Source organism: Crocuta crocuta, unplaced genomic scaffold (genome assembly GCF_008692635.1).
Source record: "Crocuta crocuta isolate KB4526 unplaced genomic scaffold, BGI_CrCroc_1.0 scaffold223, whole genome shotgun sequence".
Classification (NCBI taxonomy): domain Eukaryota; kingdom Metazoa; phylum Chordata; class Mammalia; order Carnivora; family Hyaenidae; genus Crocuta; species Crocuta crocuta.
In genome coordinates this window covers 3,782,308-3,808,105 of record NW_027529426.1, presented here as the reverse complement: position 1 = coordinate 3,808,105, position 25,798 = coordinate 3,782,308, and the positions used below count along the sequence as shown (strand labels likewise).

At 35.6% G+C, this 25,798-nt stretch overlaps 1 protein-coding gene across 2 annotated transcripts in view; it reads left to right on the top strand.

Annotated features, from left to right (window-relative positions):
- Window positions 1-25,401, top strand: part of UBE2K (ubiquitin conjugating enzyme E2 K) — a 75,533-nt gene extending 50,132 nt beyond the window's left edge. For both annotated transcript variants that reach the window (XM_077758915.1, XM_077758916.1), the window contains exons 4-7: window positions 6,420-6,502; window positions 16,694-16,793; window positions 20,969-21,097; window positions 21,443-25,401. In XM_077758915.1, coding sequence (XP_077615041.1) covers window positions 6,420-6,502; window positions 16,694-16,793; window positions 20,969-21,097; window positions 21,443-21,517 — 387 coding nt within the window. In that variant the 3' untranslated portion in view covers window positions 21,518-25,401. The remainder of the gene's footprint in view (window positions 1-6,419; window positions 6,503-16,693; window positions 16,794-20,968; window positions 21,098-21,442) is intronic.
- The last annotated feature ends 397 nt before the right edge of the window (window positions 25,402-25,798 follow it).

The following is a 25,798-nucleotide window of genomic DNA, read 5'->3' as shown; positions in this document are numbered from 1 at the left end:
GCTTGAACTCAAAAGCTGAGAGCTTATGACCTGCATTGATGTTGAATGCTTAACTGACTGAGCCACCCAGGCACCACTGTATGTGCCCGTTTTTAACCATCAAGGAAGGAACATTTTGGTTGTTTCTACCATTTAAGCCTACTTGATTCTTTTTTCTTGATTTTTTTTCTATTATAAAAGTAGTTTGCACTTTTTGTAGAAATTTGAGAAAGTTACGTATTATTTTAAAAAGCCATTTTTCAATATTAGCACTTAGAGATGGCCATGATTTTAAGCTTTCATCTTATATCTGTGACTTAATTTTCATTCTCATCCTGGTTACCTTCCACTGGATTCGGTCTAGGTTTCAGTGTTATCATTGGAATGAATAGTCACTTGAGGATACTTTTAATTGTTGAATACCATAAATTTAACAGATTTTAATTTTTACTTTTTTTTAAAAGTTTATTTATTTGTTTTGCAAGAAACAGCATGAGTGGGAGAGGGGCAGAGAGAGTATCCCAAGCAGGCTCCATGCTGCCAGTGCAGAAACCTGACATGGGGCTTGCATTCATGAAACCATGAGATTATGACCTGAGCCAAAACCAAGAGTCTGTCGCTTAACTGACCAAGCCACCCATGCACCCCTAACAAAAGAATATGTTAAATGTTTAGAGATAAGGGTGCCTTCATAGCCTACAAAAAATTTTTAATGGAAACAAGGAGGAAGAAAGAAAGAAAAGATCTCAAAAGAGACTACCCTCAACCACTACATTTTTTTACCATTAAATAATGGCAATAGCAGGTGTCACTTGGTTTATGCCAAAAATTTTATATGCCTTTCCTGAGATAGAGTTTATAACAGTCCTAATAAATGAGGGAACTGAGGCCTAGAGGTTAAATAGAACCTGAATCCAAAAGGCCCAGTGTGCTCCACCTTTTATCATCTTAACGAGGAAGGAGTGAGGGCATAATCTCTAAAACAGTGAATATGATTTCACCAAGAATAATTCACTGAAGTTCAGATGTACTTCAGCCATTTAACTGGCTTTATGATTTTTTTTAAATAATCTCTATGCCCAACGTGGGCCTCAAACTCACAGTCCCAAGACCTAGAGTCACATGTTCCGAGTGAGCCAGCCAGCCACCCCTGGCTTAATGATTTTAAGCAAACTGTCTAACTGCTTTGTGCCCCAGTTTCTTCATCTATAAATCCTCACTTAAAATTATTTCAGTAATTCTGTCAAACCTTTTTTTCACATATTTGATACATCCGACATCAAGATATCCTTTCAGTGGATGTCATGTGATAATATAATTGGCAGTTTTTTTCTTTCTCAGGGTACATAATCTAATGGTGTATTAAATAATTCATGGTACCTGAGATTTAATGAACTAATACTTAAAACTGTGCCTACACAGAGTAAGCACTATGTAAATACTAGCATTAACCAGTGACTACCACTCTAAAGGCCCTTCTTGAAGCAGTCTGTTGGCTTCCCTCTGTGACATTATTTGAAAATTCAGCATTGACACTTAAATTTCCTGTATGAATTGAACTTCTCATTCATTGCTGGTGGGAATGTAAAATGTTGGAGTTGCTTTGAAACATAGTTTGGTCAAAATGGTTAATACAGAGTTAGCTTATTCTGCTTCTAGGTATCTACCCAGTAGAAGTGAAAACATCTGTCCACACAACTTGTACATAAATGTTCATATCAGCACTATTCATAATGACCCAAAAGTGGAAATGACAAATTTCCATCAACTGAATGGATACATAAAGTGTGGTAGGTTCATGCCATGGAATATTATGTGTGTTATAAAAATAAATGAAGTACTGATAATGTGGTACATGATAGATGAACTTTGAAAACATCATGCTGCATGAAAGAAGCCAGACACAAAAGGCCGCACATTGTATGATTTCATTTATATGAGACATTGAAAGAAGGAAATCTGTAGAGACAAAAATTAGGTGGTTGCTTAAGACTGAGAGTATGGGAAGGAATGGGGAGTGGTTGCTGATGGTTACATGGTTTCTCTGTGAATATGCTAAAAACCATAATAGAATTGTGCACTTGAAATTGGTGAATTATGATCTCAATGGAAGTGTTTATTTCCCTCTATAGTCTTATATAGTGATTGCATAGCCCTGGCTCTGTTTCAGGCACTTGGATATTTTAGTTAATCATAGAAATCACTGTTTTAGAAGTCCCTCTGCCACCCTCCTTTTCTTATTAGCACAGTGAGAAAAAAAGACTTCGTAGTCTAAGAACAGAGTTCATGTTGTACTTCAGGCCACTACTATCCTATTTTCAGACATTCCATATTGAGGTAGAATCAGATTTGGAAAGGTCCTCCTTCAGTCATTCAAAGTTGTCTCCCTCTGGCTTCAACTAGTTAACCATAGTTGTAATTTAGTATTCTTTTAAATATGGTAGTCATCTCATTTATGGCATTAAGCTTTTGCAGTAAATGTTAATTAACATATAAATATGTTCTAGATAACGTACTATATTTGAATTTTTACTAATTGGTAAATATAACAAAGAAAGGAGTTATATTTGTAAATTTCTGGCTGGATTTTGTTCACAAATGTTTAATATTGTGGGCTCTTGTTTAAAATTTTTTTTAAATGTTTTATTTATTTCTGAGAGACAGAGAGACTGCATGAGCAGGGCAGGGTCAGAGAGAAAGGGAGATTCAGAATCTGAAACAGGCTCCAGGCTCTGAGCTAGCTGTCAGCACAGAGCCTGACGCAGGGCTTGAACCCATGAACCATGAGATCATGACCTGAGCCGAAGTGAGACGCTTTACCAACTGAGCCACCCAGACACTCCTTATGTTTAATTTTAAGCCTCATGAGATAAAAGTATCGAAGGTAGCTGGTTAAATTCTCTTACTGTGCAGGTAAAATTGCCTAAGATTGAAACTTACATTGATAGCTTAACAGTGATCCCAGAGTATTTCTTTTTTATTATTCTGCAATAAATTATTAACCTGAAGAGCAGAAAGTTTGCTTCTAGACAGAGAAGGTATGTCTTTGAGTCAGCTGAATATAGTGTAGGAATTTTATTTAGTGCATACAACCAGTGTTATTTCTCAATTGATTTGTAATGAAAAAACTCACTAAATTAGGAAATCTCTAGCTCAGTGATTTGTCCAATTATGTATTGTAGATTAGGTTGTGAATTTTCCTCTTTCTCCTTGGCATTATAGTTTTTATATGTGAAATTAAGTGTAAAAACCATTGCTTATTAATAACTTAAATTTTTTTTAATGTTTATTTTTGAGATAGAGACAGACCATTAGCAGTGGAGGGGCCGAGAGAGAAAGACAGAATCCAAAGAAGGCTCCAGGCTCTGAGCTGTCAGCACAGAGCCCAATGCGGGGCTTGAACTCACAAGCCATGAGATCATGACCTGAGCTGAAGTCGGATGCTTACCTGACTGAGCTACCCAGGCTCCTCCCATTGCTAATAACTTTTAATGGGTCTGCCCATCTGCATAAGCATATTTAAAATAAAATAGTATTTTCTTTTGTACAGTAAGTTAAAGCTGTTTTAATATTGTTTTTGTGATCAGGGTCAAATATGACTAAAGTAGGTCATGATAAGTGTCATTGTATCGTTACTTATACTTTATCCCCTCCAAGTTTTTACAATTCTGCATTTTTATTGATATATATAGCACAGATGTTACCACTATGGGAGAAAGTGACAAATATAGTAGATCTGAACTGGGTGTGTAGAATAGTAGGACAGAATTCTGGGACACCTGTAGATACCACTGGTGATAGTAAGGTTTGAGAAAGATAAAGACATGAAAAATCTAAGAAAGGAGGTAGTTGATAAAGAATAACAAAGGTGGGAGGAATAGGAGATAAAGAGTGGTAGACCACAGGAAAAAATATTTTTTTAATTAAAAAAAAAACAATTATTTACATCCATACTAGTGGATAATCAGTGTCCTCTGGAAAATTTTTTTATTAGATCATTTGTAAATTCAGAAGTATTTATTCTTACTGTAGATTATAGTACAAATAAGAAATAGTTTAATAATTTCCTTGATCTTGCATATATGCATATTTGTTTTCATATAGTCTGTAAAGATCATGTATTGAAGATGACTCTTTAAAAAGCAAGATACCTTAGATAACTTGCCTACACCATAAGCATTCTGACAACTTCAGTATTAATTAAAATTCTTTTTCCAATATTGTTGGAAAGATTGAACCAACTCTGGTTTTAAAGTCTTAAATGCTGTAATGTTTTTGAGTTACTGAAATTATGGCATATAGTTATTTTATATTTGTGCCTTAAACTGAACGAATGGTAGAAATTAAGATACAAATATTGTGGTATCTATTACGAAGAAATGCTTGTTCTACGTAAGCCCTATATCCCTGTCTTATTTGACCTGCTATATATTTGAGAAGGATACTGGTTAGCTCTGTAATAACAGGTTTGTCATAATTTTAATTGCATATTCAGTGTGAGACACTTTAAGTACTTGGGATGCTCTAGTAAGCACAATAGATACCAATCCTTTCATGGAAAGGCCAGACATATATAAGGAAGAGATCATAGAAGTGTGATCAATATTATGACATAGGAAAGTACAGGGTGCTGTGTGGGAACAGATCAGGAAGAAGTGATATCGAAACTAAAACTTGAAGGATTAAGTAGGAATTAACCAGGAGAAGAGGGCGTTGAGATGTGTTATTGAGAGAAACATGAGGTATGAAGGGCCCATGGCCAAAACAAAAGAAAAAACTATTAATATTTTTTTAAGATGACGTGAAGATAGGCTAGGGTCAGTTTCAGACTGCAGGCTTACCTGAAGGGAATGGAGAAGTCATTAAAGAACCTTAAGTAGAGTGGTGAATCAGATATGTTTTAAAGGTTATACTTGGGTTTCAGTGTGGAGAATGGATTTGAGGAAGCAAAACTGAAGGTAGTAAAGTCATTAGACTGGTTAGTAACCAGAGTGATAGTAGAATGATGATGTTCTTGTTTAATGAGATTGTGATTCTGTGGATATCATACTTGAAAGCAGTAAAATTATTTTGAGAATGAAAAAAGGATCAAGGCATGGAAAGCACCCATTAGTTTTAGGTATTTTGTGGAAGTGCTTTTTGGCATGTAAATTAATGACTAATTAGGTGAGGAAGTAGTAACAGGTAGTATAGACCAATTGAGTCACAAGGAGAGAAGTGGAAGTCCTCTGGTTAGCTTTTCCATAAATAGCTTAGATTTGGAGCATATATTGATGAGTCAATCTTTGGAAAGTACTCATAACATTGCTTGGCTTATAGTAATTTATCTATTGTGTAAAGGAGTTTTGACTCAGATGACTATCATAATGTGTTAGATATGATAATAATGATAATAGGTTCCCTTGCCCCTCCCACCCCAATAATAATAGGTCTTCCCCAAAAAAAGCTCATAAGTAAGAGCTGATGAACTACATTTTATTTCATGGCAATCTGTTAGAGATAGCATTTTTACTTTGTTGGTTTCTTACTCATCAGTGCTAAGACAAATAGGCATTTAGAGACTCAGAATCTGAAATGAGATTGTTTAAGTGTATATATTGTTCTGTTGCTACCCAGTTGTTTGATTTTTGGATAAATTTCTTAAACTCTAAGCCTCAGTGTCTCCTCATTGCCAGTATCTTCCAAATATTTGTTGAATAATTTTTTTAAAAAAGAATTTGAAGGGAAAAAGTGTTACAGAAATATTAGAAGCCATCTTACAGCTCCTTACTACTTAAATTCTTCCAGGGACTAATTTTACTTACTTTGTCCTTTACACCGCTTCTTTTTTTTTTTTTTAATTAAAAAAAAATTTTTTTTTAACGTTTATTTTTGAGAGACAGAGCATGAGTAGGGAAGGAGCAGAGAGAGAGGAAGACACAGGATCTGAAGCAGGCTCCAGGCCCCGGAGCTGTCATCACAGAGCCCAATGTGGGGCTTGAACCCACAGACCGCAAGATCATGACCTGAGCTGAAGTCGGACACTCAACCGACTGAGCCACCCAGGCTCCCCTCCTTCACACCACTTCTGATCCTACTTGACACTAAATAAATTGCCATGTACTATCTATATTAATTTTTATATTACTTCATCTACCTAAGTGGATTTTAGTTTATGTTGTCATTCTTATAGCGTGGAATATTATGCTAGGTAAATTATAAACACCTATTAATTGTTGGGTTTCTTTAGAAGCAGAACATTCATTAAAAGGTTTAAAAATAATGTCTGTCAGTGACAGCATTCAGCTTACTGAATGCTTTGTCTTCCACACCCCTCCCTTCAGGTAGGCAAAATGATGGTAATGTAAGTATGGACTTTTTTTTTTAATATGAAGATTTTCTACTTGAACTATGTGTTTTATTTCTGTTTCTTAAAAACTCAAGTGTGCTTTATATTCTAGGTCCGGTTTATCACTAAAATATGGCATCCTAATATTAGTTCCGTCACAGGGGCTATTTGTTTGGATATCCTGAAAGATCAATGGTAAGAGATTTTGAATTTACCTTCTCTCCTCTCTCATATGAATTCCAAACTATATTTAGAGTGTTACATATGTAATTGCCTCAAAACAAGCATGTATTATACTTTTTCCTATTTGGTCTGTAATTTTAAAACTTTATAAAGTCTTAAAGTCTATAAGTGCATAATCAAAAATGTGTTAGATTAGAGATCACAATCATTATTTAAATAATGACTTAGTAGGTAATGTTAGATAGTAGCTCTTACATCTTGAAAAGTCCTGATTTCATTTATTTTGGTAAATTTAGTTTGCTATCTTTGGAAGATATTTGTGAAAGACTAATAATCAGCTCTGACTTGGATGTAATATAGGCAACAAAAATGTTTAAAGTTGTGTTAATTGAACTTAAGGTTAAGGTTCTCAGATTCAAAGAAAGGAGTACCTTTTTAAGTGATATCTTCATTTGTATGGCATTTAATATTGCTTTCACGTTTTGTCTGATCTGATTTTAGCACAGTGTTCTTATTACCCTTCAAGTTCAAACCTAGCTCTGCCATTTACTAATCTTGTGGTCCTGAGCAAATTACCTAGCCTTTGTGCCTTAGTTTTCTCATCCCACAAATGGAGTTAATACCTACTTCATAGGGCTATTAAGTACGAAATGAATTTTTATGTAATTTTCTTAGAGTAGAGCCTGGCATAGTCTAACAACATGGATGGAAAAAACTAAAATATAAAAAGATATTGGAGTGGGAGAAAACAGTAATAAGTTATGCATTTGATATGTTATGAAATGGAAAGAATAGAACTTGAAGAAAGTGAAACAGTAATGACAACATTTACTGTTTGGGAATTTGGCTTATTTAGTATAGGTAAACTGACAAGAGTTGTTGGTTTGGCTTTGTTTTTCTATTCAAGTAGCACATCTGCATAAAGCCTTCTCCCTCAAATCATCTCTTAGAGTCTAGTTTCTTGATCTGTATTCCATACTGTTAAACATCGAATAGTGTGGAATAGACCTAATTTTATTCTGTCCTTTTAATTTGTGGCTTTTTGTAATTTATAGGGCTCAGTGTTTTTATTCATAAAGTTATTTTATCTGAAAGTCCCCTTATAATAGCTGAATCATTCAGTGATACTAATGAATATTTGCAGACATGGTACTTTTTTTGACGTGGTTTCTGGGATCTTTGTTCTTCTATTCTCTCCTTTCCTATGTCCACTCCCAGACTCCTTAACTAATTTCTCCCTTGTCTCCTGGAGCTTTGCACATGACAGTACTTGAGAGCTAATAAGTCTTTATCTCTGCTTCTTTTCATCTATACTCATTTTCTTGGTATGCTTACCTGATTTTATAAATTCACTTTTTAAATGCCAGCAACTCATAAACTTACCTTTCTTGAACTCCAAGCTCATATCCTGCTACCTGCTTAACATCTTTACTTGAGTGTGTATATAGTAAACATCTCAAATTTAAACATGTTGAAAACTGAACTGATAATCCCCTAACCCAAAACCTGCTTCACCCCATCTAAGTTGTTAGCAACTACATCCTTGCATTTCCTCTGGCCAAAACCTCCTCATGATCCTTGGTTCTTGTTTCTCTGGTACCCTGTATACCCTGTTTGCAAATTTTGTTGGTGAAACCACCAACATCTTATAAGCAGTTTCACTATTACTGCTTGGCCCACATCACATTACTTCTTTCCTGGATGATTAGCCTGCCCCCCTGCTTGTGACTTTGCCCTACTCAGCAGTTCTCAGCAGCTAGAATGATACTCTCTTCCCTGCTCCCCCCACCATCCCTTTTTAAAAACAAATAAAGCTCTAGGCTGAAATTTTCCACTGACTTCCCTTTTTGCTCAGAGTTAAGCCAGCAATACTACCACTTCTGATTATCTCTCTGTAGATAATTGAAAATTATGGTGAATGTGTAGAGAGAGACCTTGAAGTTTTGTCCTGGAACACTTTGTGTCAACTGTTCCCATTTCCTTAGGCAGGTATGAAATAGCTGAATTTAGTCTTGTTTCATATCTATATAATTGAAATGTTAAAAAAAAAAATAACATCAAATAAAATAGGTGAGATTGGATATACCTTCCTTTCTCCCCCCGCCCCATTTATTGAGATATAATTGACAATCAGTGGATATTCATATTTAGGCTTCGGAGCTGGAATTTGGTAAAGAAAACTATAGGATAGTAATCTTCAGAAAAATAAATTGAGTAAACATTGAATAATTTGGGATAGGTATGCTAGAAGACACAGTGTGTTCTATGTGGAAGCTATTTTCTGATGTTTTTCTACTGAAACCTATTATAAACATAGGGGATAGAAGAAAATGACTATACATAAAAAATTGCACTCAGTGAAACTGCCCTTCTAAAAGTCATAAACAGGCATTAAGAGAATATCTAGATGATAAGCAATACTCTGTATCATTAGTCATCAAGGAAATGCAAATTAAATTACAATTAGATACTACTATGCACTTATAAATAGTTCTCATGTATTGATGGGTAGGCATATGGTTCAACTCAACCAGTAGTATCTACCAAAGCTAGTCATACACCTTTTATATGGCATAGCAATTCCACTCCTAGGTCTGCATCCAAGAGAAATGAGTGCATGTCCACCAAAAGACTTGTACAGGAATATTTATAGCACAGTTACACCATAATAACCCAAATGTGTATCAATAAGAAAATGGTATGATTGTTCAGTGAAAGACTACATAGCAGTAAAAAAACATATTGACACACAAACAACATGAATAATTCTCACGGGCATGTTGAGTGAAGAAAGCCAAGCACAAAAGAACATATACTGTATAACTGTTTTTATAAATTTAAGATGAGCCAAAACTAATTGTGATAGAAATTAGGACAGTAGTGGGGGTAGGTGATGGTTGTGAAAGGGAGTTGCATGAGTAAGGCTTTTTGAGTGCTGGAAGTACTCTATATTTTGATCTAGGTAATGATTACATGGGCGCACGCGTGTGTGAGTGTATAAATCCACCTAGCTGTATATCTCTGTTTATTATACTTTAATAAAAAATATAAAAAGTTGCCATTTTTACGTAGCAGTCAGTATTTTAAATAAACATTAGTTATATTGATGATCTTCTGGAAGACCCTTAATAGAAAATAACAGTCAACAATACAGACAATTCACATGGCTATTGTACGTATTGATGGCCCTTAAGATAGATTGGTAAGATATATCATCCACTAATTATTAAAATTAGCTGACACAATTTGAAATTTCATAATCCTATTTACCTGTTTGGATTTGTTTTTTATATACTGAATTCTAAAAATCTCAATGCATTATGAATTTAGTACTGTGTAAAACAATAAATACAATGAAAGATTCTATTTTCAGTTATATGCTTTTTTCACATTATTATATTTAGATTTAAAAATTAATATAGAGCAATCAAAAAATACACATATTTCTTTACACTATCAAAGATGTTATAGTTTCTATAGTACTTAGAGCCAGAAGACTAGGTTTTATTTTGATACTAATTTATTACAACTAATTATTAAAACAGTGTCATTCTTTACCATTAATTTTCTTGCCTAGCTTTTTATTTATTTATTTTTTAATGTTTTTATTTCTAGCAGAGAGACAGCGTGAGCAGGGGAGGGTCAGAGAGAGAGGGAGTCACAGACTAAAACAGACTCCAGGCTCTGAGCTGGCAGTCAGCACAGAGCCCGACACGGGGCTCGAACCCATGAACTGCGAGATCATGACCTAAGCGAAAGTCAGATGCTTAACCGACTAAGCCACCCAGGCACCCCCTTGTCTAGCTTTTTAAAACTTTGCATTTAGAATGATTTTTTTCCTTGGTCATTTATTTTTAAAAATTTTTTATTGAAGGGGCACCCGGGTCGCTCAGTCAGTTAAATATCTGACTTCAGCTCAGGTCATGATCTCGTGGTCTGTGAGTTCAAGCCCCATGTCAGGCTCAGTGCTGACAGCTCAGAGCCTGGAGCCCACTTCAGATTCTGTGTCTCAGGGCACCTGGGTGGCTCAGTCGGTTGGGCATCTGACTTTGGCTCAAGTCATGATCTCACAGTTCGTGGGTTTGAGCCCCGCGTCGGGCTCTGTGCTGACAACTAGATTCGGATTCTGTGTGTCTCTCTCTCTCTGACACTCCTCTGCTCATGCGCATGCGTGCTTTCTCTGTCTCTCTCTCTCTCTCAGAAATAAATAAAACATTTAAAAAAAATTTTTAAAAAGATGTGTCTCCCCTTGTCCCTGCCTCTCCCTGCTCTGACTCTATTTCTCTCAAAAATAAATATTAAAAAATTTTTAATTTTGTGTTGAACTATATAGTTGACATACATACAGTATTAGTTTCAGGTGTCATTTAGAATTTTGTTAGCTAACTAAGTTTTTTTTTTTTAAGATTTTTTTTTTTGTTATATTTATTTTTGAGAGAGAAAGAGAAAGTGTGAGTGGGAGAGGGGCAGAGAGAAAGGGAGACATAGAATCCAAAGCAGCTCCAGGCTCTCAACTGTTAGCACAGAGCCTGACGCGGGGTTCGAACTCACAAGCTGCGAGATTGTGACCTGAGGCGAAGTCAGATGCTTCCTTAACTGACTGAGCCACCCAGGTGCCCCTCTTTTTTTTTTTCTTTTTTTAAGTTTATTTATTTTAAGAGAGACACAGATAGCCACAAATGGGGGAGCGAGAGGCAGAGAAAGAATCCCAAGCAGGTGCAGAGCCCATTGCGGGGCTCGAACCCACAAAACTGTGAGATCATGACCTGAGCCAGGAGTCAGTGTTCAACCAACTGAGCCACCCAGGTGCCCCTAGCCAACTAATTCTTAATGGTTTATAAATACCTCCCCCAATATTTTATTATGAAAAATTTCAAGTATACAGAAAATATAACTTTTTCTCCTTGAGATTGTTATCAATCAAATCTAAGATTTTTTCCTTCCATATTGAGAGCAAACTGTCCCTTCTGACATGTTCACCTTTAGGTCCTTAGTTTCTGGTTTTTGAAGTGAAAACTCCAGATGTCTATTATAATAGTTTGTGTCTTCCCAATAAAGACAGTGGGAATAAAGAAGGTAGAAAGTATTTATAATAAGGATTTATGAATCTAGGGGAAGAGCTTCTCACTTTAAAAAATGTTTTTGAGGTTCCTAGGTGGCTCAGTCAGTTGAGGGTCTGACTCTTGATTTCAACCCAGGTCATGATCTCACAATTTGTGAGATTGAGCCCTGTGTCGGCTAACAGCAAGAGCCTGCTTAGGATCCTGTATCTTCCTCCCTGCCCCTCCTCCCATCGCGCTCTCCCAAAAATAAATAAATAATGTTTTTATAATATAAAATGCATATGATATAAAATTCACTATCTTGGTGTTTTTAATTGACATATAACATGGTAATATTAACTGTTTCAAATAAGTATACAGTTGAGTATTATTAAGTGTATTCACATTGCTGTGCTACCAGTCTCCAGGACTTTTTTTTTTTTATAAGACTATATTTTTTTTAGAGCAGTCTAGGTTCACAGCAAAATTGAAAGAAAGGTATAGAAATTTCCCATATACTCCCTGCCCCCACAAATGCATAGCATTCCTCATTATCACCATCCTCCATCAGCATGGTACATTTGTTACAGTTGATGAACCTACATTGATATTCCAATCATAGTTTATATCATGGTTCACTCTTAGTGTTGTCCATTCTGTGCGTTTGAACAAGTGTATGACATGTATCCATCATTGTGGTTTACAGAGTATTTTCACTGCCCTAAAAATCCTCTGTGCTTTGTCTCTTCATCCTTCTACCAAACCCCTCACCACCCTTTCATGTTTCAAAAATGAAACTCTGTACCTACTAAATGCACACTTCCCATTCTCCTCTTGCTCCAGCCTAGCAACCACCATTCTACTTTCTGTCTCTGTGAATTTGGTTTTTCTAGATACTTCATGAATCATAGTATTTGTCTTTTTATTCCTGGCTTCACTTACTAACATAATGTCATTAGGGTTCAACATGTTGTAGCATGTGTCTGATTTGTCTTTTTAAGGCTAATATTCCATGGATAGATAGGTATAGATATAGATAGATAGATAGATAACACATTTTGTTCATTCATAAGTTGATGGAAATGAGTTACTTCCACCTGGCTATTATGAGTAATACTTGTTACGAACATGGGCGTACAAATATCTAAGTCCCTGCTTTCGGTTATTTTGGGTCTGTATCTACAAGTGGAATTGTTAGATCATATGGTAATTCTATGTTTAATTTTTTTTTTAAGAACTGCTATAGTGTGTTTTGTATTGGTTATTCCATTTTGCATTCCCACCAACTGTGCCCAAGGATTCCATTGACACTACATCTTCACCAGTAATTTTTATTTTTCTGTTTTGTTTGATTGTAGCCATTGTTATGGATGTGAAGGTAGTATCTCATTGTTTGGTTTCCTTAAAAATTAGTGATGTTAAGTATCTTTTCTTGCACTTAAAAGCTATTTTTATATCTTCTGTGGAGAAACGTTTGTCGAGGTCCTTATTTTTTTTTAATTGTTTTTGTTGTTAACAGAAGTTCCTTATATATTCCAGACATTAACCCTTTATCAGATATATGATTTGCAAATATTTTCTCTCATCCTGTGGGTTGCCTTCCACTCTACTGATTTTATCCTTTGCACAGGTTTTTCTCTATAGACAGTTAACTTTGATATAATTAGACCAATTTATTTTTTTCTATTGTTGCCTGTGGTTTTGATACCCTATCCAAGAAATCCATCAACTCCAATCATGAAGCTTTCCCCCTGTGTTTTCTTCTAAGAGTTGTATAGTTTTAGCTCTTATACTTAAGTCTTTGATCCATTTTGAATTAATGTTTATATATGGTGTAAAGCAAGGGCCCAAATTCATGCTTTTGAAGGTTCATCAAGTTTGTTTTTTTTAATGTTTATTTTTGAGACAGGGAGAGGGAGAAAGCAGGCAAGAGTGGGGGAAGGGCAGAGAGCAAGGGAGACAGAGGATCTGAAGCAGGAAGCTCTGTGCTGACAGCAGAGAGCCCAACACGGGGCTCGAACTCAAGAACCATGAGATCAGATCTGAGTCGAAGTCTGATGCTTAACCAACCAAGCCACCCAGGCGCCCCAGAGCTCATCAAGTTTTAAACAAAAATGTTTATTACCTTGTTGAGATAAGAATGCAAAACTACCTATGTAATGTAATGACATTTGCTAAGATTTGTGAGATTTATTTTTTAAGATTATTTATTTTGAGAGAGAGAGAGAGAGAGAGTGAGCGTGAGCAAGAGAGGGGCAGAGAGAGAGAATACCAGGTGGGCTCTACCTCATGAACTGTGAGATCATGACCTGAACTGAGATCAAGAGTTGGAAGCTTAGCTGACTTAGCCACCCAGGGGCCCTATGATTTGTGAGATTTAGATGGCTTTTATTTTACATGTTTTCATGTTTTTATTATAAGTTAAAATTATTGTGAGTTTAATCATTGTTTTAGTGTGAAATATTCCTTTAAAGATTTCTGTTTAATATTCAGATAAAATTTTCTTGAAAGAAATAACTATATTAATTAAAAATTATGTAACTTAAGATTTTGTTTAATGTCACAGATTTTTTTAATTAGTGTGCTTAAATAAGTTCAGTGGGATATTAGAGTAGCCAGCTTAACTTTATATATCCTGTTTCTGTGGTAATTTGTATTTTTGTCTCTCTTTTTTGGGTGATGAAGGTGAGCTTTATGCTGATACATCTAGGCAGCTTTTGATGTTTATGTGCCTTTAAACATTCTCTTCAAAATTACCCAAATAGAGGGGCACGTGAGTGGCTCAGTCAGTTAGGTGTCCGATTTTGGCTCAGGTCATGATCTCACAGGTTCGTGAGTTAGAGCCCCACGAGTTGGCCTTTCTGCTGTCAGTGTGGAGCCCACCTCAGACCCTCTGTCTCCCTCTCTCTGCCTTTCCCCCGCTTGCACGCTCGCACACACTCAAAAGTAAACAATAAATTGAATTACCCAAATAGAAAATGAAAGCTGTGTATATTTTTAAATGTTTGTTTGAGAGTGTGTGTGAGCAGGAGAGGAGAGAGAGAATCCCAAGATGTCAGCACAGAACCTGACATGGGGCTTGATCTCTCACCATCTGTGAGATGATGACCTGAGCTGAACTCAAGAATTGGACACTTAACTGACTGAACCACAGAAATCCCTGAAAGTAGCATACTTCTAATTAAGAAAGATTTCGCCTTGTTACAGTGATAACGGCAGGACAGGAATGAACATTTAAGCACTGAATTTGTATTTTTATGCTTTGATTCCTGTCTTAAAGAATATTATCCATTCTAAAAATGGTATACCTGTTGTTGAAAGTAAATTGTGTAAACTCTTGGGAAATATAGGATTTTTTTTTTTAATTTAGTTTTTATATATTTTTGAGAGAGAGCACGTGTGAGAGAGGGAGACAGGATCTGAAGCAGGCTCTGCACTCAGCACAGAGCCCAATGCGGGGCTCAAACACAAAAACCATGAGATCCTGACCTGGGCCAAAGTCAGATGCTTAACAAACGAGCCATCCATGTCCCCTAGAAATTTAGGATGTTAGTTTAGAAAAACAATCTCCATTTTTCCAGCCCTGTTTCAGAATTACAAATTTCTATTACATAACCCCATATAGTGGTTTAAAAATTTTTTAAACCCTATTCTCTTTAATGTTAGTTTAGCATTTCAGCAAATTTTTGTGTCATAACTAATCTCTAATTCCAGTAAGCTTTTCAAAAAGGTAAATTGAGCAATAAAAATTTTTATTCTGGTAGCATTTTAGATACTCATTTGTGATGCAGTTTTTGTCTAATATATAAAATACAGTCTACAGTTTTGATATTTTATTATATTGGTTTAGAGCAGCCCTTCTTAATTAGCTGAAGCTAGAATCCCCTAAAGCAGTTTTTCTCAAACATTAGGTTGCATCTGAATCACTTGGAGTGGGAGTAGGGTGACTGAGTGGCTCAGTTAGGTGAGCAACTGCCTCTTGATTTTAGCTCAAATCATAATCCCAGGGTTGTGAGACTGAGCCCTATGTCAAGCTCCACACTGAGCATGGAGCCTGCTTGGGATTGTCTCTCTCCCTCTCTCTGCTTCTCTTCCCTGCTTGTGTACTGGCTCTCTCTATAAAATAAAAAATAAAACTTTATAAATTAAAGACATTTTTTTAAAGATAATTAATTTTTAAAAAATCACTTGGAGTACTTGTTAATCCACCCTGGTGTTTCTGATTGAGTAAGTCTGGGATGAGGCTGAGAATTTTCATTTCTTACAAGTTCCCCAGATGATGTTGACACTACGGGTTGGTGAACCTACACTTCATGGGATACAGTGCCTAAGGCATCCATTGTTGGTTAAGGCCTCCATTATTAGTAATAAATTGACTTTTCTTGTAATAGTCAAAGATGGTACCATCCTTGGGAAAATAGAGAAAATAGTCACTCAGTAATTTTCCCTGTTCCTTGGTTAAAATGAGGAACCCAGTTGAAAAAGATTGGTTTAGAATGATGTAATTTGTGTGGTTAAAATAAGATTATTGTTTAATACTCCTTCAACATTTTAAATATTTCACTGTTGTGTTTATTATATTTATGAATATTTCTGTTGATCAGACAGCTTTTTAACAGAAACACTAAGAATCCTTGCTGGTTAAGTAGATACCATTGTTTAGATAAATATTCGCTCTATAAATACATTTAAAGGATGAATTAAGGGTGATAATATTTTAGTAAACTTGCTCTATTTTAGAATGTTATGGAGTGCTTTTAGGCTTTCTTGAAAATAAGGGATATTTGCTTGATGGTATCTTACATGTTTTTGGAGTGACATTGCAAGAAAGTTACACATACTATAAGTTTATGCATAGAGAAGTGGATAGAAAATTGTCAGTAGGTAAAGCTGACCAGAAGGATATTGCCAACAATAAGAAAAGCAAGGCTAGTTCAGGATGCTTTGAATTGCCTTAAGAAATAGAAAGATTCATTCATTTATTGTAAAGAAGAAAAAAAAAGTAGGCAGATCTATAAATTTCTACAATTTAGTTACATGATTAAGATAAAAATCTAGATTATTTTTATCTTCAGTTTTTGTATTTTATTCAGGAAACATCCACTTTGCATTTGTCATGCAGTGTGTTCTTAACTGGGATATTTTCCTGTTTGAATTTTAGGGCAGCAGCAATGACTCTCCGCACGGTATTATTGTCATTGCAAGCCCTTTTGGCAGCTGCAGAACCAGATGATCCACAAGATGCAGTAGTAGCAAATCAGGTAAGGTGGCTGCTTTTGTAAGACCTTTTTATACTTACCTATAATTTTCTACTACCATAGTGGTTTGCAGTGTAAACACATGAGCATAGTTCCACTGGAACTAAACTTGGAAATGGTTTTCTTTGTTGTGATGAGATTATTTTTTCAGACATAATAGTGAAAACTTAATTTACTGATGTTTAACATATTAATTTAATTGGGTATGTGATAGATGCTTTTTTAAAAAACACATTAATGGAAATTTTCAAACACATAATGTCAAAAGAATTACACAGTGAACACCCATAGTCCTACCTACATCTGGATTCTGTGATTATTTACTGTACGTGCTTTATCATGTGTGTATCCAGCACTCTGTCCTTCCATTTAGTGGTGATCTCTCTCCTGATGATCTTTACAACTAGCTCTTGCTATTAGCTGAAGTGGCATGGTAAATGTTACCAAGGATCTTAGGAAAGGACAGCAAATTACAAGTAAATAATGTTTATTGGAATACAGCCACATCCATTTGTTTACTTTCCAGCCACAAGTGAGAGAGTTGAATAGTTGCAACAAAGACCGTATGGTCTAAAAATTGAAATAATTATCTGATCCTTAGAGAAATTTTGCCAGCCTCTACACTAAGCCTTTAGGATTTACTGAACTTCCCGCCCCCCCCCGGCCCCCATCTAGAAATTTTTTTCTTCTCTTGACTTGAGATATTACTGTCTTTTCACCTTGGTAGTTGTAGTTGTTTATTGTTAGTTCCTACAGTTATTTCTCTTTTTCCTCCCTCTTAAATATAGTTCCTTGGCTTTGACGGTGTTCTTTTACTTTCCATTATATATGGTCACTTTGATGATCATATCCATACTGGTATGATTACCTGTAAGTTGAAAAAATGTTTAGGCCTCTCTGAGCCCACGAGCCTATTCAGAACTGGATAGCTCTATCCAGTTTCACTGGTTTCACTGATACTTCAGAACATTATTTCCAAAACTGAACCTAGAATCTTAAATCCTGTGAACTTCTCATCCTTTTATTGATACTATCATCAATTTAAATGTCCACATCACAGACTTGGGATTCTTCTCTCGGCCTCCTTTTCTTTTGTTGATTCCATTCCCAGTATCTCTTTCATCCATACTTCGCTTGATTTGCCTTAGTTCGCATTTTTAAAATTTCTTTTCTTTCTTTTTTTAGAATTTATCATTTTTGAGAGACAGGGACAGAGCATAAGTGGGGGAGGGGCAGACAAGGGCTGGGGGGACATAGAATCCGAAGCAGGCTCCAGGCTCTGAGCTGTCAGCACAAAGCCCAACGCGGGGCTAAAACTCACAAACCATGAGATCCTGACCTGAAGTCATATGTTTAATGAGCTGAACCGCCCAGACACCCCTTTAAAATTTCTTGATTCTGGGGCTCCTGGGTGGCTCAGTCGGTTAGGACTCCGACTTTGGCTCAGGTCATGATCTCACATTCTTGGGTTTGGGACCCGCATCGGGCTCTTTGCTGACAGCTTGGAGCCTGGAGCCTGCTTTGGATTCTGTGTTTCCCTGTCTCTCTGCCCCTCCCCCTCTCATGCTCTGTCTCTCTCTGTCTCAAAAATAAACATTTAAAAATTTTTAAAAATAAATAAAATTTCTTGATTCTCTTGCTCTTATACTTGCCCCTTCCTCAGCCTCTTCCTTCCCCCATCTTCTACATTGATACCAGTTAGCTTTATAAAGTACAAATCTTACTTTACTTTACTACTAAAAACCATTGAAAGCTCTGCTGTTGCCTACTTGGTAAATCCATATTATTTAGTTTGCAGAGCTTTTCTATGATTTTAACTGTCTACAAACCCAGCTTTATCTCATCTAAATTCTTACTTTTCCTTGGATTCCTGCTTTTTCAAGATGACATTTATTTGTACTGGTGATTTCCCCCAATTTGTAATGTTTCTTCTGCCTGAGGACTCATTCCCCTTAGTAAAACCTGTTCCTTTCTCTTGAAAAGCTGTTCACTCCTTGTTTTTGTTAATATGTCTTGTTGTTTGTCTCAGAGTGCTTAGAATTAGGGTTTTATGTGCTACATGTATATTACTCATTTACTCTGGGTAGTCAGAACCATAGCTTGAGTCTCAGCTTTGTTTTCCTGTTGGAGCTCTGAGCCTCAAACACTGTTGGACTTAGCGCTTTCTTCTTGTTCCTAAAACAGTTCAATAAATTGACTTATTTTCTTACTAAGAATTAACAAGGTAGAAATTAGATTTGTCATTTTAATATACAGTAGAAGCTCATCAGTCTTAAAATATTCAATACATGTAAAATATTTTTAAAAGAAATTATTAAAGTGAACTGAATAGTTATTTTAATTTAGGGGCACCTGGGATGCTCAGTCGGTTAGCGTCCGACTTCGGCTCAGGTCATGATCTCGCGGTTTGTGGGTTTGAGGCCCACATCGGGCTCTGTGCTAACAGCCAGCTCAGAGCCGGGAGCCGGTTTCAGATTCTGTGTCTCCCTCTCTCTTTCTGACCCTCCCCTGCTCATGCTGTCTGTCTCTGTCTCTCAGAAATAAATAAAACATTAAAAAAAACTTTTTTTAAATAAATCTGTACTTTGCTTGTTAAGCAGTGTTGGTCTCAGTATTTGAGAATAAATCTCTCTCTTTCCAATGAGAATAGGAAGTATTACGTTTTTAAAACAAAGTACTGTATGGTACTTTTAAAAGATAAGTTGATAAACCTCTCAAAACATGCATATCAGGGTCCCTGGCTGGCTTGTTCAGTGGAACATGTGACTCTTAATCTCAGGGTTGTAAATTTGAGCCCCAGGTTGGGTGTAGAGATTACTGAAAAATACAGTTTTTCCCCCATTAGGTAGTTTCCATACCCAACATGGGGCTTGAATTCATGACTCCATGATAAGAGTTGCATGCTCTCCAGCTGACCCAGCCAGGTGCACCCAAAATAAAATCTTTAAAGAAACAACACAGGTTTTGCACATGGCATTTCCTTAAATCGCTGTATGCTATTACAGTTCTAGCAAAACAGCAAAGTCTAATTGTATTCTGTCCTGAGCTGTGGTTAGTACAAAGGTCAGTCACATTTATTAGTGAATATCCACCCAGTTTTAGATGCAAATAATTCTGTTTAGTTTTATGTTTGACACTTTGCAGTGTTTAGAAACATCTCTCTGTACCTCACTTAGTATTATTTTTCTGTTACATTTATTGAAATTGAAGATTAAAATTGATAAATATAATTGGTCTTTTTCTTTTTTTTTTTTTTTAATGTTTTATTTATTTCTGAGAGAGAGAGACAGCGTGAGCAGGGGAGGGTCAGAGAGAGGGAAATACAGAACCTGAAGCAGGCTCCAGGCTCTGAGCTGTCAGCACAGAGCCCGACGTCGGCCTCAAACCCATGAACCATGAGATCATGACCTGAACCAAAGTCAGACGCCTAACTGACGGAGCCACCCAGGCGCCCTATAATTGGTCTATTTCTTTGTCGACACTTATGAATCCCATCTTTGGTTCAAACTTTTTTTCTTGAGTGACCTAGTTTGCAACAAAAAATTGAATCAGTCACATTTTATCTTTCTTTTATTTTTAAGTTTATTTATAGTGAAAGAGAGAAAGCATGGGCGCATGAGTAGGGGAGGGGCAGAAAGAGAATCCCAAGTAGGCTCTGCACTATCAGCACAGAGCCCAGTGCCAGGCTCAAACTCAACAACTGAGATCTTGACAAGAGTATGATGCTTAACTCACTGAGCCACCTAGGCACCCCTAGTTAATCACATTTTAAATGTAAATTACTTTTATTTAGAAAACGCAAGTTCTTGGGGCACCTCTCTCGCCCCTCCCCTACTCATGCATGCACTTCCTTTCTCTCTCAAAATAAGTAAGTAAATATTTAAAAAGAAAAATAAGACGGGCACCTGGGTGGCTCAGTTGGTTAAGCGTCTGACTTCAGCTTCGGTCATAATCTAGAGGTTCATGGATTCAAGCTCCACATTGAGCTCACACTGGCAGTGCAGAGCTTGTTTGAGATTCTCTCTTTGCTTTTCCTCTGTTTGCACGTGTGCACTCTCTCTCCCTCTATCTCTCACAGTAAATAAATTTAAAAAATGAAAAAGCAAGTTCTTAGGCAATTAAGCATTGAATACGACTAAATTGTCATGTCATTAGATTTTTTTTTTTCCTCCATATAGTACAAACAAAATCCTGAAATGTTCAAACAGACAGCTCGACTTTGGGCACATGTGTATGCTGGAGCACCAGTTTCTAGTCCAGAATACACCAAAAAAATAGAAAACCTATGTGCTATGGGCTTTGATAGGGTAAGTATATAAAATCATACTTAGTTTGATATATTTATTGATTGACTTAAAATTATTGCGACAAATCCTTGACTGACAAATGTGTTTCAAAGATACTGTAAATCTAGTTTTGATAAACTTTCTTCTGTTATTACAATCAGTGATTTTTCTTTTCCTTTTGCTAATTCCAGTCATTGGTTTAGGAGCTTTTTATGCACTACAAATGCCAGGAAACTTAAAAAAAAAAAAAAAAAGAAAAAAAAAGCAAGGTGTGATTTCTCAATATAAAGATAGTACATGATTCAGTATTTTAAAAATATTTTCTTGAGATATGATTTTTTTTCTGTCCCCTTTTCTTCTCTACAGAATGCAGTAATAGTGGCCTTGTCTTCAAAATCATGGGATGTAGAGACTGCAACAGAATTGCTTCTGAGTAACTGAGGCATAGAGAAAGAGCTGCTGATATAGTCAAGCTTGCCCTTTCTTGAGGAGCATCGACATCTGTTATTTTTAGGATTCTGCATAGATTTCTTTTAAACTGGCATTCTTGCCTAATGATGTTATCTAGGCACCATTGGAGACTGAAAAAAAAAATCCCTGCTCTGTAAATAAAGCTAATTAAACGTCTGTGTAAATTTAAAAAGGGGAAATACTTTAATTTTTTTTCTTAATAGTGTAAAAATTCTTTGAGCTAAGCTGAAACCATGGAAAAAACATGCTACTTTAGTGTTTAGCAGTGTACCAAGACTAGCAAGAGTTTGCTTCAGGATTTCGTTGAATAATTAAGATAATATTTTGAGTGTGTCAGGGCCATTCAAATTGTTGGTGTTGCATCACAGCTACCTTAACTGTTTTTAACATGGATCCTCTGTGCCTGTGAATTTACTTGCATGCTTGTACTTGACTTCTTAGGATGGGTAGCTGAAAAGACCACCATTTTAAGCATTTGAGAATTCTTAAATACGAGATTTATCCAGAATTGAAGATGGTGACCTATTCAGAGCCTTTTCGTCCTTGTCCACAGACTGGACACCATATCTATTTTCCCCCCTCATACCACACACAGCTAGTATTCTGATGGTAAATTTCTCTATATTTGTTGGGGAAATATGCTGAGGGGCATTACCCCTTGCTCCATTTTTAGGTCGTCCATTTGGAATGTTTTGTTACAATTCTCCACTCTTAAAACTTTCCTATGTGAGTAATAATGTAAAAATGGAGCTACCAATTTTGTTCTTCTTGCAGAAACAGCAAATATTTGATGTTGCAGTATTCCCAAGATTTATTGAAAGAACCTAACTTAGTTTTTCAGTGAATTTGACATCTATTTTTAAACTGATGAAAGTTTCTTTGAGATCTTCCAAGGATGCTATCAACTGTTGCAGTTTTTTAGCCTAATTTTGGCTTTATAGAGATTGCTTTATCAGGTACTTTAAAAGTCACTCTTGCTTGCATTTGCCCCTATTAACACATGAAAGCTGTGTGGTGTTTTACTGTACATACTTCAGATACACATAGGAATAGAAGTGTGTTATAAATCTAGCTTTCTTTATGATGTTTCTGATAATATGACAATTGAAAACTTTACCTTTTCTTGTACATAGTCAGACTTTCTATTCGTATTAAAGTTACATTTCATTCTAAGTTCAAAAGTTTGAAAATTATTAGTTTTGCAAGCTCAAACACTAATGTGACCATTTTATGAAGGCTGAAATGGACTAATGCAGTCAGTTCTATACATAGAAACACAGTTCTTATTAAATTTTCAGGACCAATGCAAAATAACAAAAATGTAATGGAATGAGAATGAATTAAAGTAAGGCTGTATATTGAAAGTCATATTATAAAAGGTTTGCTTTCTTCAAGTGTTATTTATCCTAAATTATAATCGTTAAGTGTTTGCAAAATAATTTTGAACCATAAATTCAGCATAATTTCATTTGACTTCTCAATAATCTTAGAAGCAATAAAAGAACCATTATTAAATATATTGTAATGTTAAAGATGTGAAGGTTCTTCCAAAAACTTGTAAGGTTTTCCTAATTAATAGTAAGCTCTTGTAGTTGATATTATTGCATACTAAACACAAGTTGGTATGTTTTTTTTCCCCTATGTGTTTGCTAAGTATAAATTTCTTTATACAATCACCTCCTCTGATTGTTATAGTTTAATTACTTTCTAAAGATGCCAAAGGAGATAAGATTTTTCTTTATTTATTTTAAATAGCGAAAACCTTGTACTCTATATTTTGAAGTAAGGTTGGGATCGTGTGAAAATGTGAACAGTTCTACTGTTGGTTAGAATTTTTTTTTTTTTTAATTTTGTGGAGGGTGGCTTGGTAATACTTGGATTATTTTAAATATCAAACACATCTACCCAATTTACTATTTTCCTGTATTATCAGGGTATATTTAATTCTCCTGTGGTTAGACAGAGAACAAACTCAGAGGTTATTAAGGTCAAGCATTACATACTTAGCTCTTGGAGGCAGCTATACCTTTATACCATGCCTTTGATTTTTATGCACATTAACCCCATAGGTAATCTACTCCTCTAACTACTCAGTGCCCAGGAAATTGAAAAGTACAATATTTGGTATAAGAGGTTCTCCGTAATGCATTTTTCATTTCAAAAATTTATTTACCTTATTTACATTAAATGTGATAATCCCTCTTTCAGATGCATTTCTCACTGCCTTCCCCCCCACCCCCATAGATAGAGGTATTTCCCCAAACGTAGAAATTAAGACAGTTGCTTCTTTTCCTTTGGTCTTAAATGTTTGGGAAAAGGACACTAAATGTGCAGGTCGAGGGAAAAGGTACCCGGTAGGAATTATTTTTATAATTCTCAGTTTTTTGTGGTTTGTTGATTGTAAAGGCCTCAAAAATTATGGTTATATATATATTCTTGGTTATATATATATGGCTATATATATATATTCTTGTACATAGTCAAGAATATATATATAATAATATCTCATTTAGGGCAGGCAGGTTTGCTAGAGGTCACTGATATTCCATTAAGCTTTTATTATAATTGGGACTATATCCTGGGTATGTGCCCGACTTTTAAAAGGACAAATAGTTACTTGTATAGTATTTCACTACAGATTACTGAATGAATGAATAGCAGTTTGTCACCGAAATAAGTATACAGTAGATCGTTTATAAATATTTGAGGAACTTTGTACTAAATTAGAATCTATTTGGAATTGACTGTGGTTTACTCAAACACATAACACATTCAAGTACATATATGTTTGGACTCTGAGTAACTTGATTTTGAGGAGAGTAATCTATGAAATGAAAAGTAAGACTGACTTTTTTCTTTTGGGAAGTATTTCACATTTGTAATTGTTGGTGGCGTTTAAAACTATGCAAAAATAATTTTTTTAAAGTATCTCCAAGAAGGAATTGGCATTTAAAGTGGATATTGCTTATTTTATGCATTACAGAATGCAGCATATTGTGTTACTATTTAGGCTACTTTTTAGTAAGTTTATCGATGTGAAAAAGCAGATCTTGGCTGTAAGTGTACGCCTGATTTGAGCTTTTAAAACTCTACAGTAGGGGTATGATTATGTTTCCACAATACAGGAAATTATAGGAATACAATAAAGCATTTTTGTTTTAAAGATTTAAAATGAATTCGGGCAGGGAAGGGTTGGAACCAGGTATACTTTCTTGTACATAGATGGAATCAATGTTTGGATATGAAAAAGGAAGCTGTCTGTTTACAGTTAATTTTATTTCATGGACTTTTACAAAACGATGTATTAATTACTTTTTCTAGTTCAAGAGATTTCAATTCCAGGGTACAAACCATTGATTTAAAAAATTTGCATTTCCATTCCTTTTAGTACCAGTTTAAAATAAATGCTTAACATCACCTGTTTGCTATCACTGGGGAAGAAGGCAACTTGAAGTATTTACTGATAAATGGCCTTTTTCTCAGATGTTACTTTTCTGCAGTGTCTAACATAATGTCACCTGTTCTATTTGCACTGTTGCAATATGGATCAAAAATCTTGTGGCATAGGGATAGGGGAATGTTAGTATCTCCCTTGTCCTGTTTGTTCTGTTACTGCTTTATTGGACTGATCTACCCTCATAAACCTGTGATCACCTAAATGTAAGTTGTGAATGTGTCACCTTTTGCTTGGTTATTTCAACCATGCTGCTATATATAATCAGGTGTGGCACAGTTTATCAGTTGGTTCTAGGGGGTGAGTGAATACAAATCATTGCACTGTGCTGTTAAACGATCCTTGTGTGCTTGCTGTTACCTACTTTTTACAGGCATCATAATAAAAGCTAGACTATTTCTTTGGGGGGAAAGAGACTTATTTAATGTAATTTAAAGACTTTTCCAATAGAAAATGAAATACTATTGAAAATAATATCTATTTTTTAGCTTTCAGCAATTGATGGTGCTTTGTTGTGGTGTCTGCTGGAAGTCTACTGCCATTATAGGGATTCTCATTAACCTCACTGAGAAAGAACCTTGCTTGTTAGCTTCTCTAGATCTCTATTCTAAACAATCTGTTAGTGATTATAAATTCTGTAGGAGGGTCTATTCTGAGCCATTAACTTCCTGTAAGGGGAAAATGGGTGGGTTAACCAGAAAGACCATTGAAACAGGGTGGGCTATGGGTGGAGGGTTGGGTATTTGTCTTGAGAATTAAAAGCTACAAAACACTTTTGTACACAACTGATTTTTTAA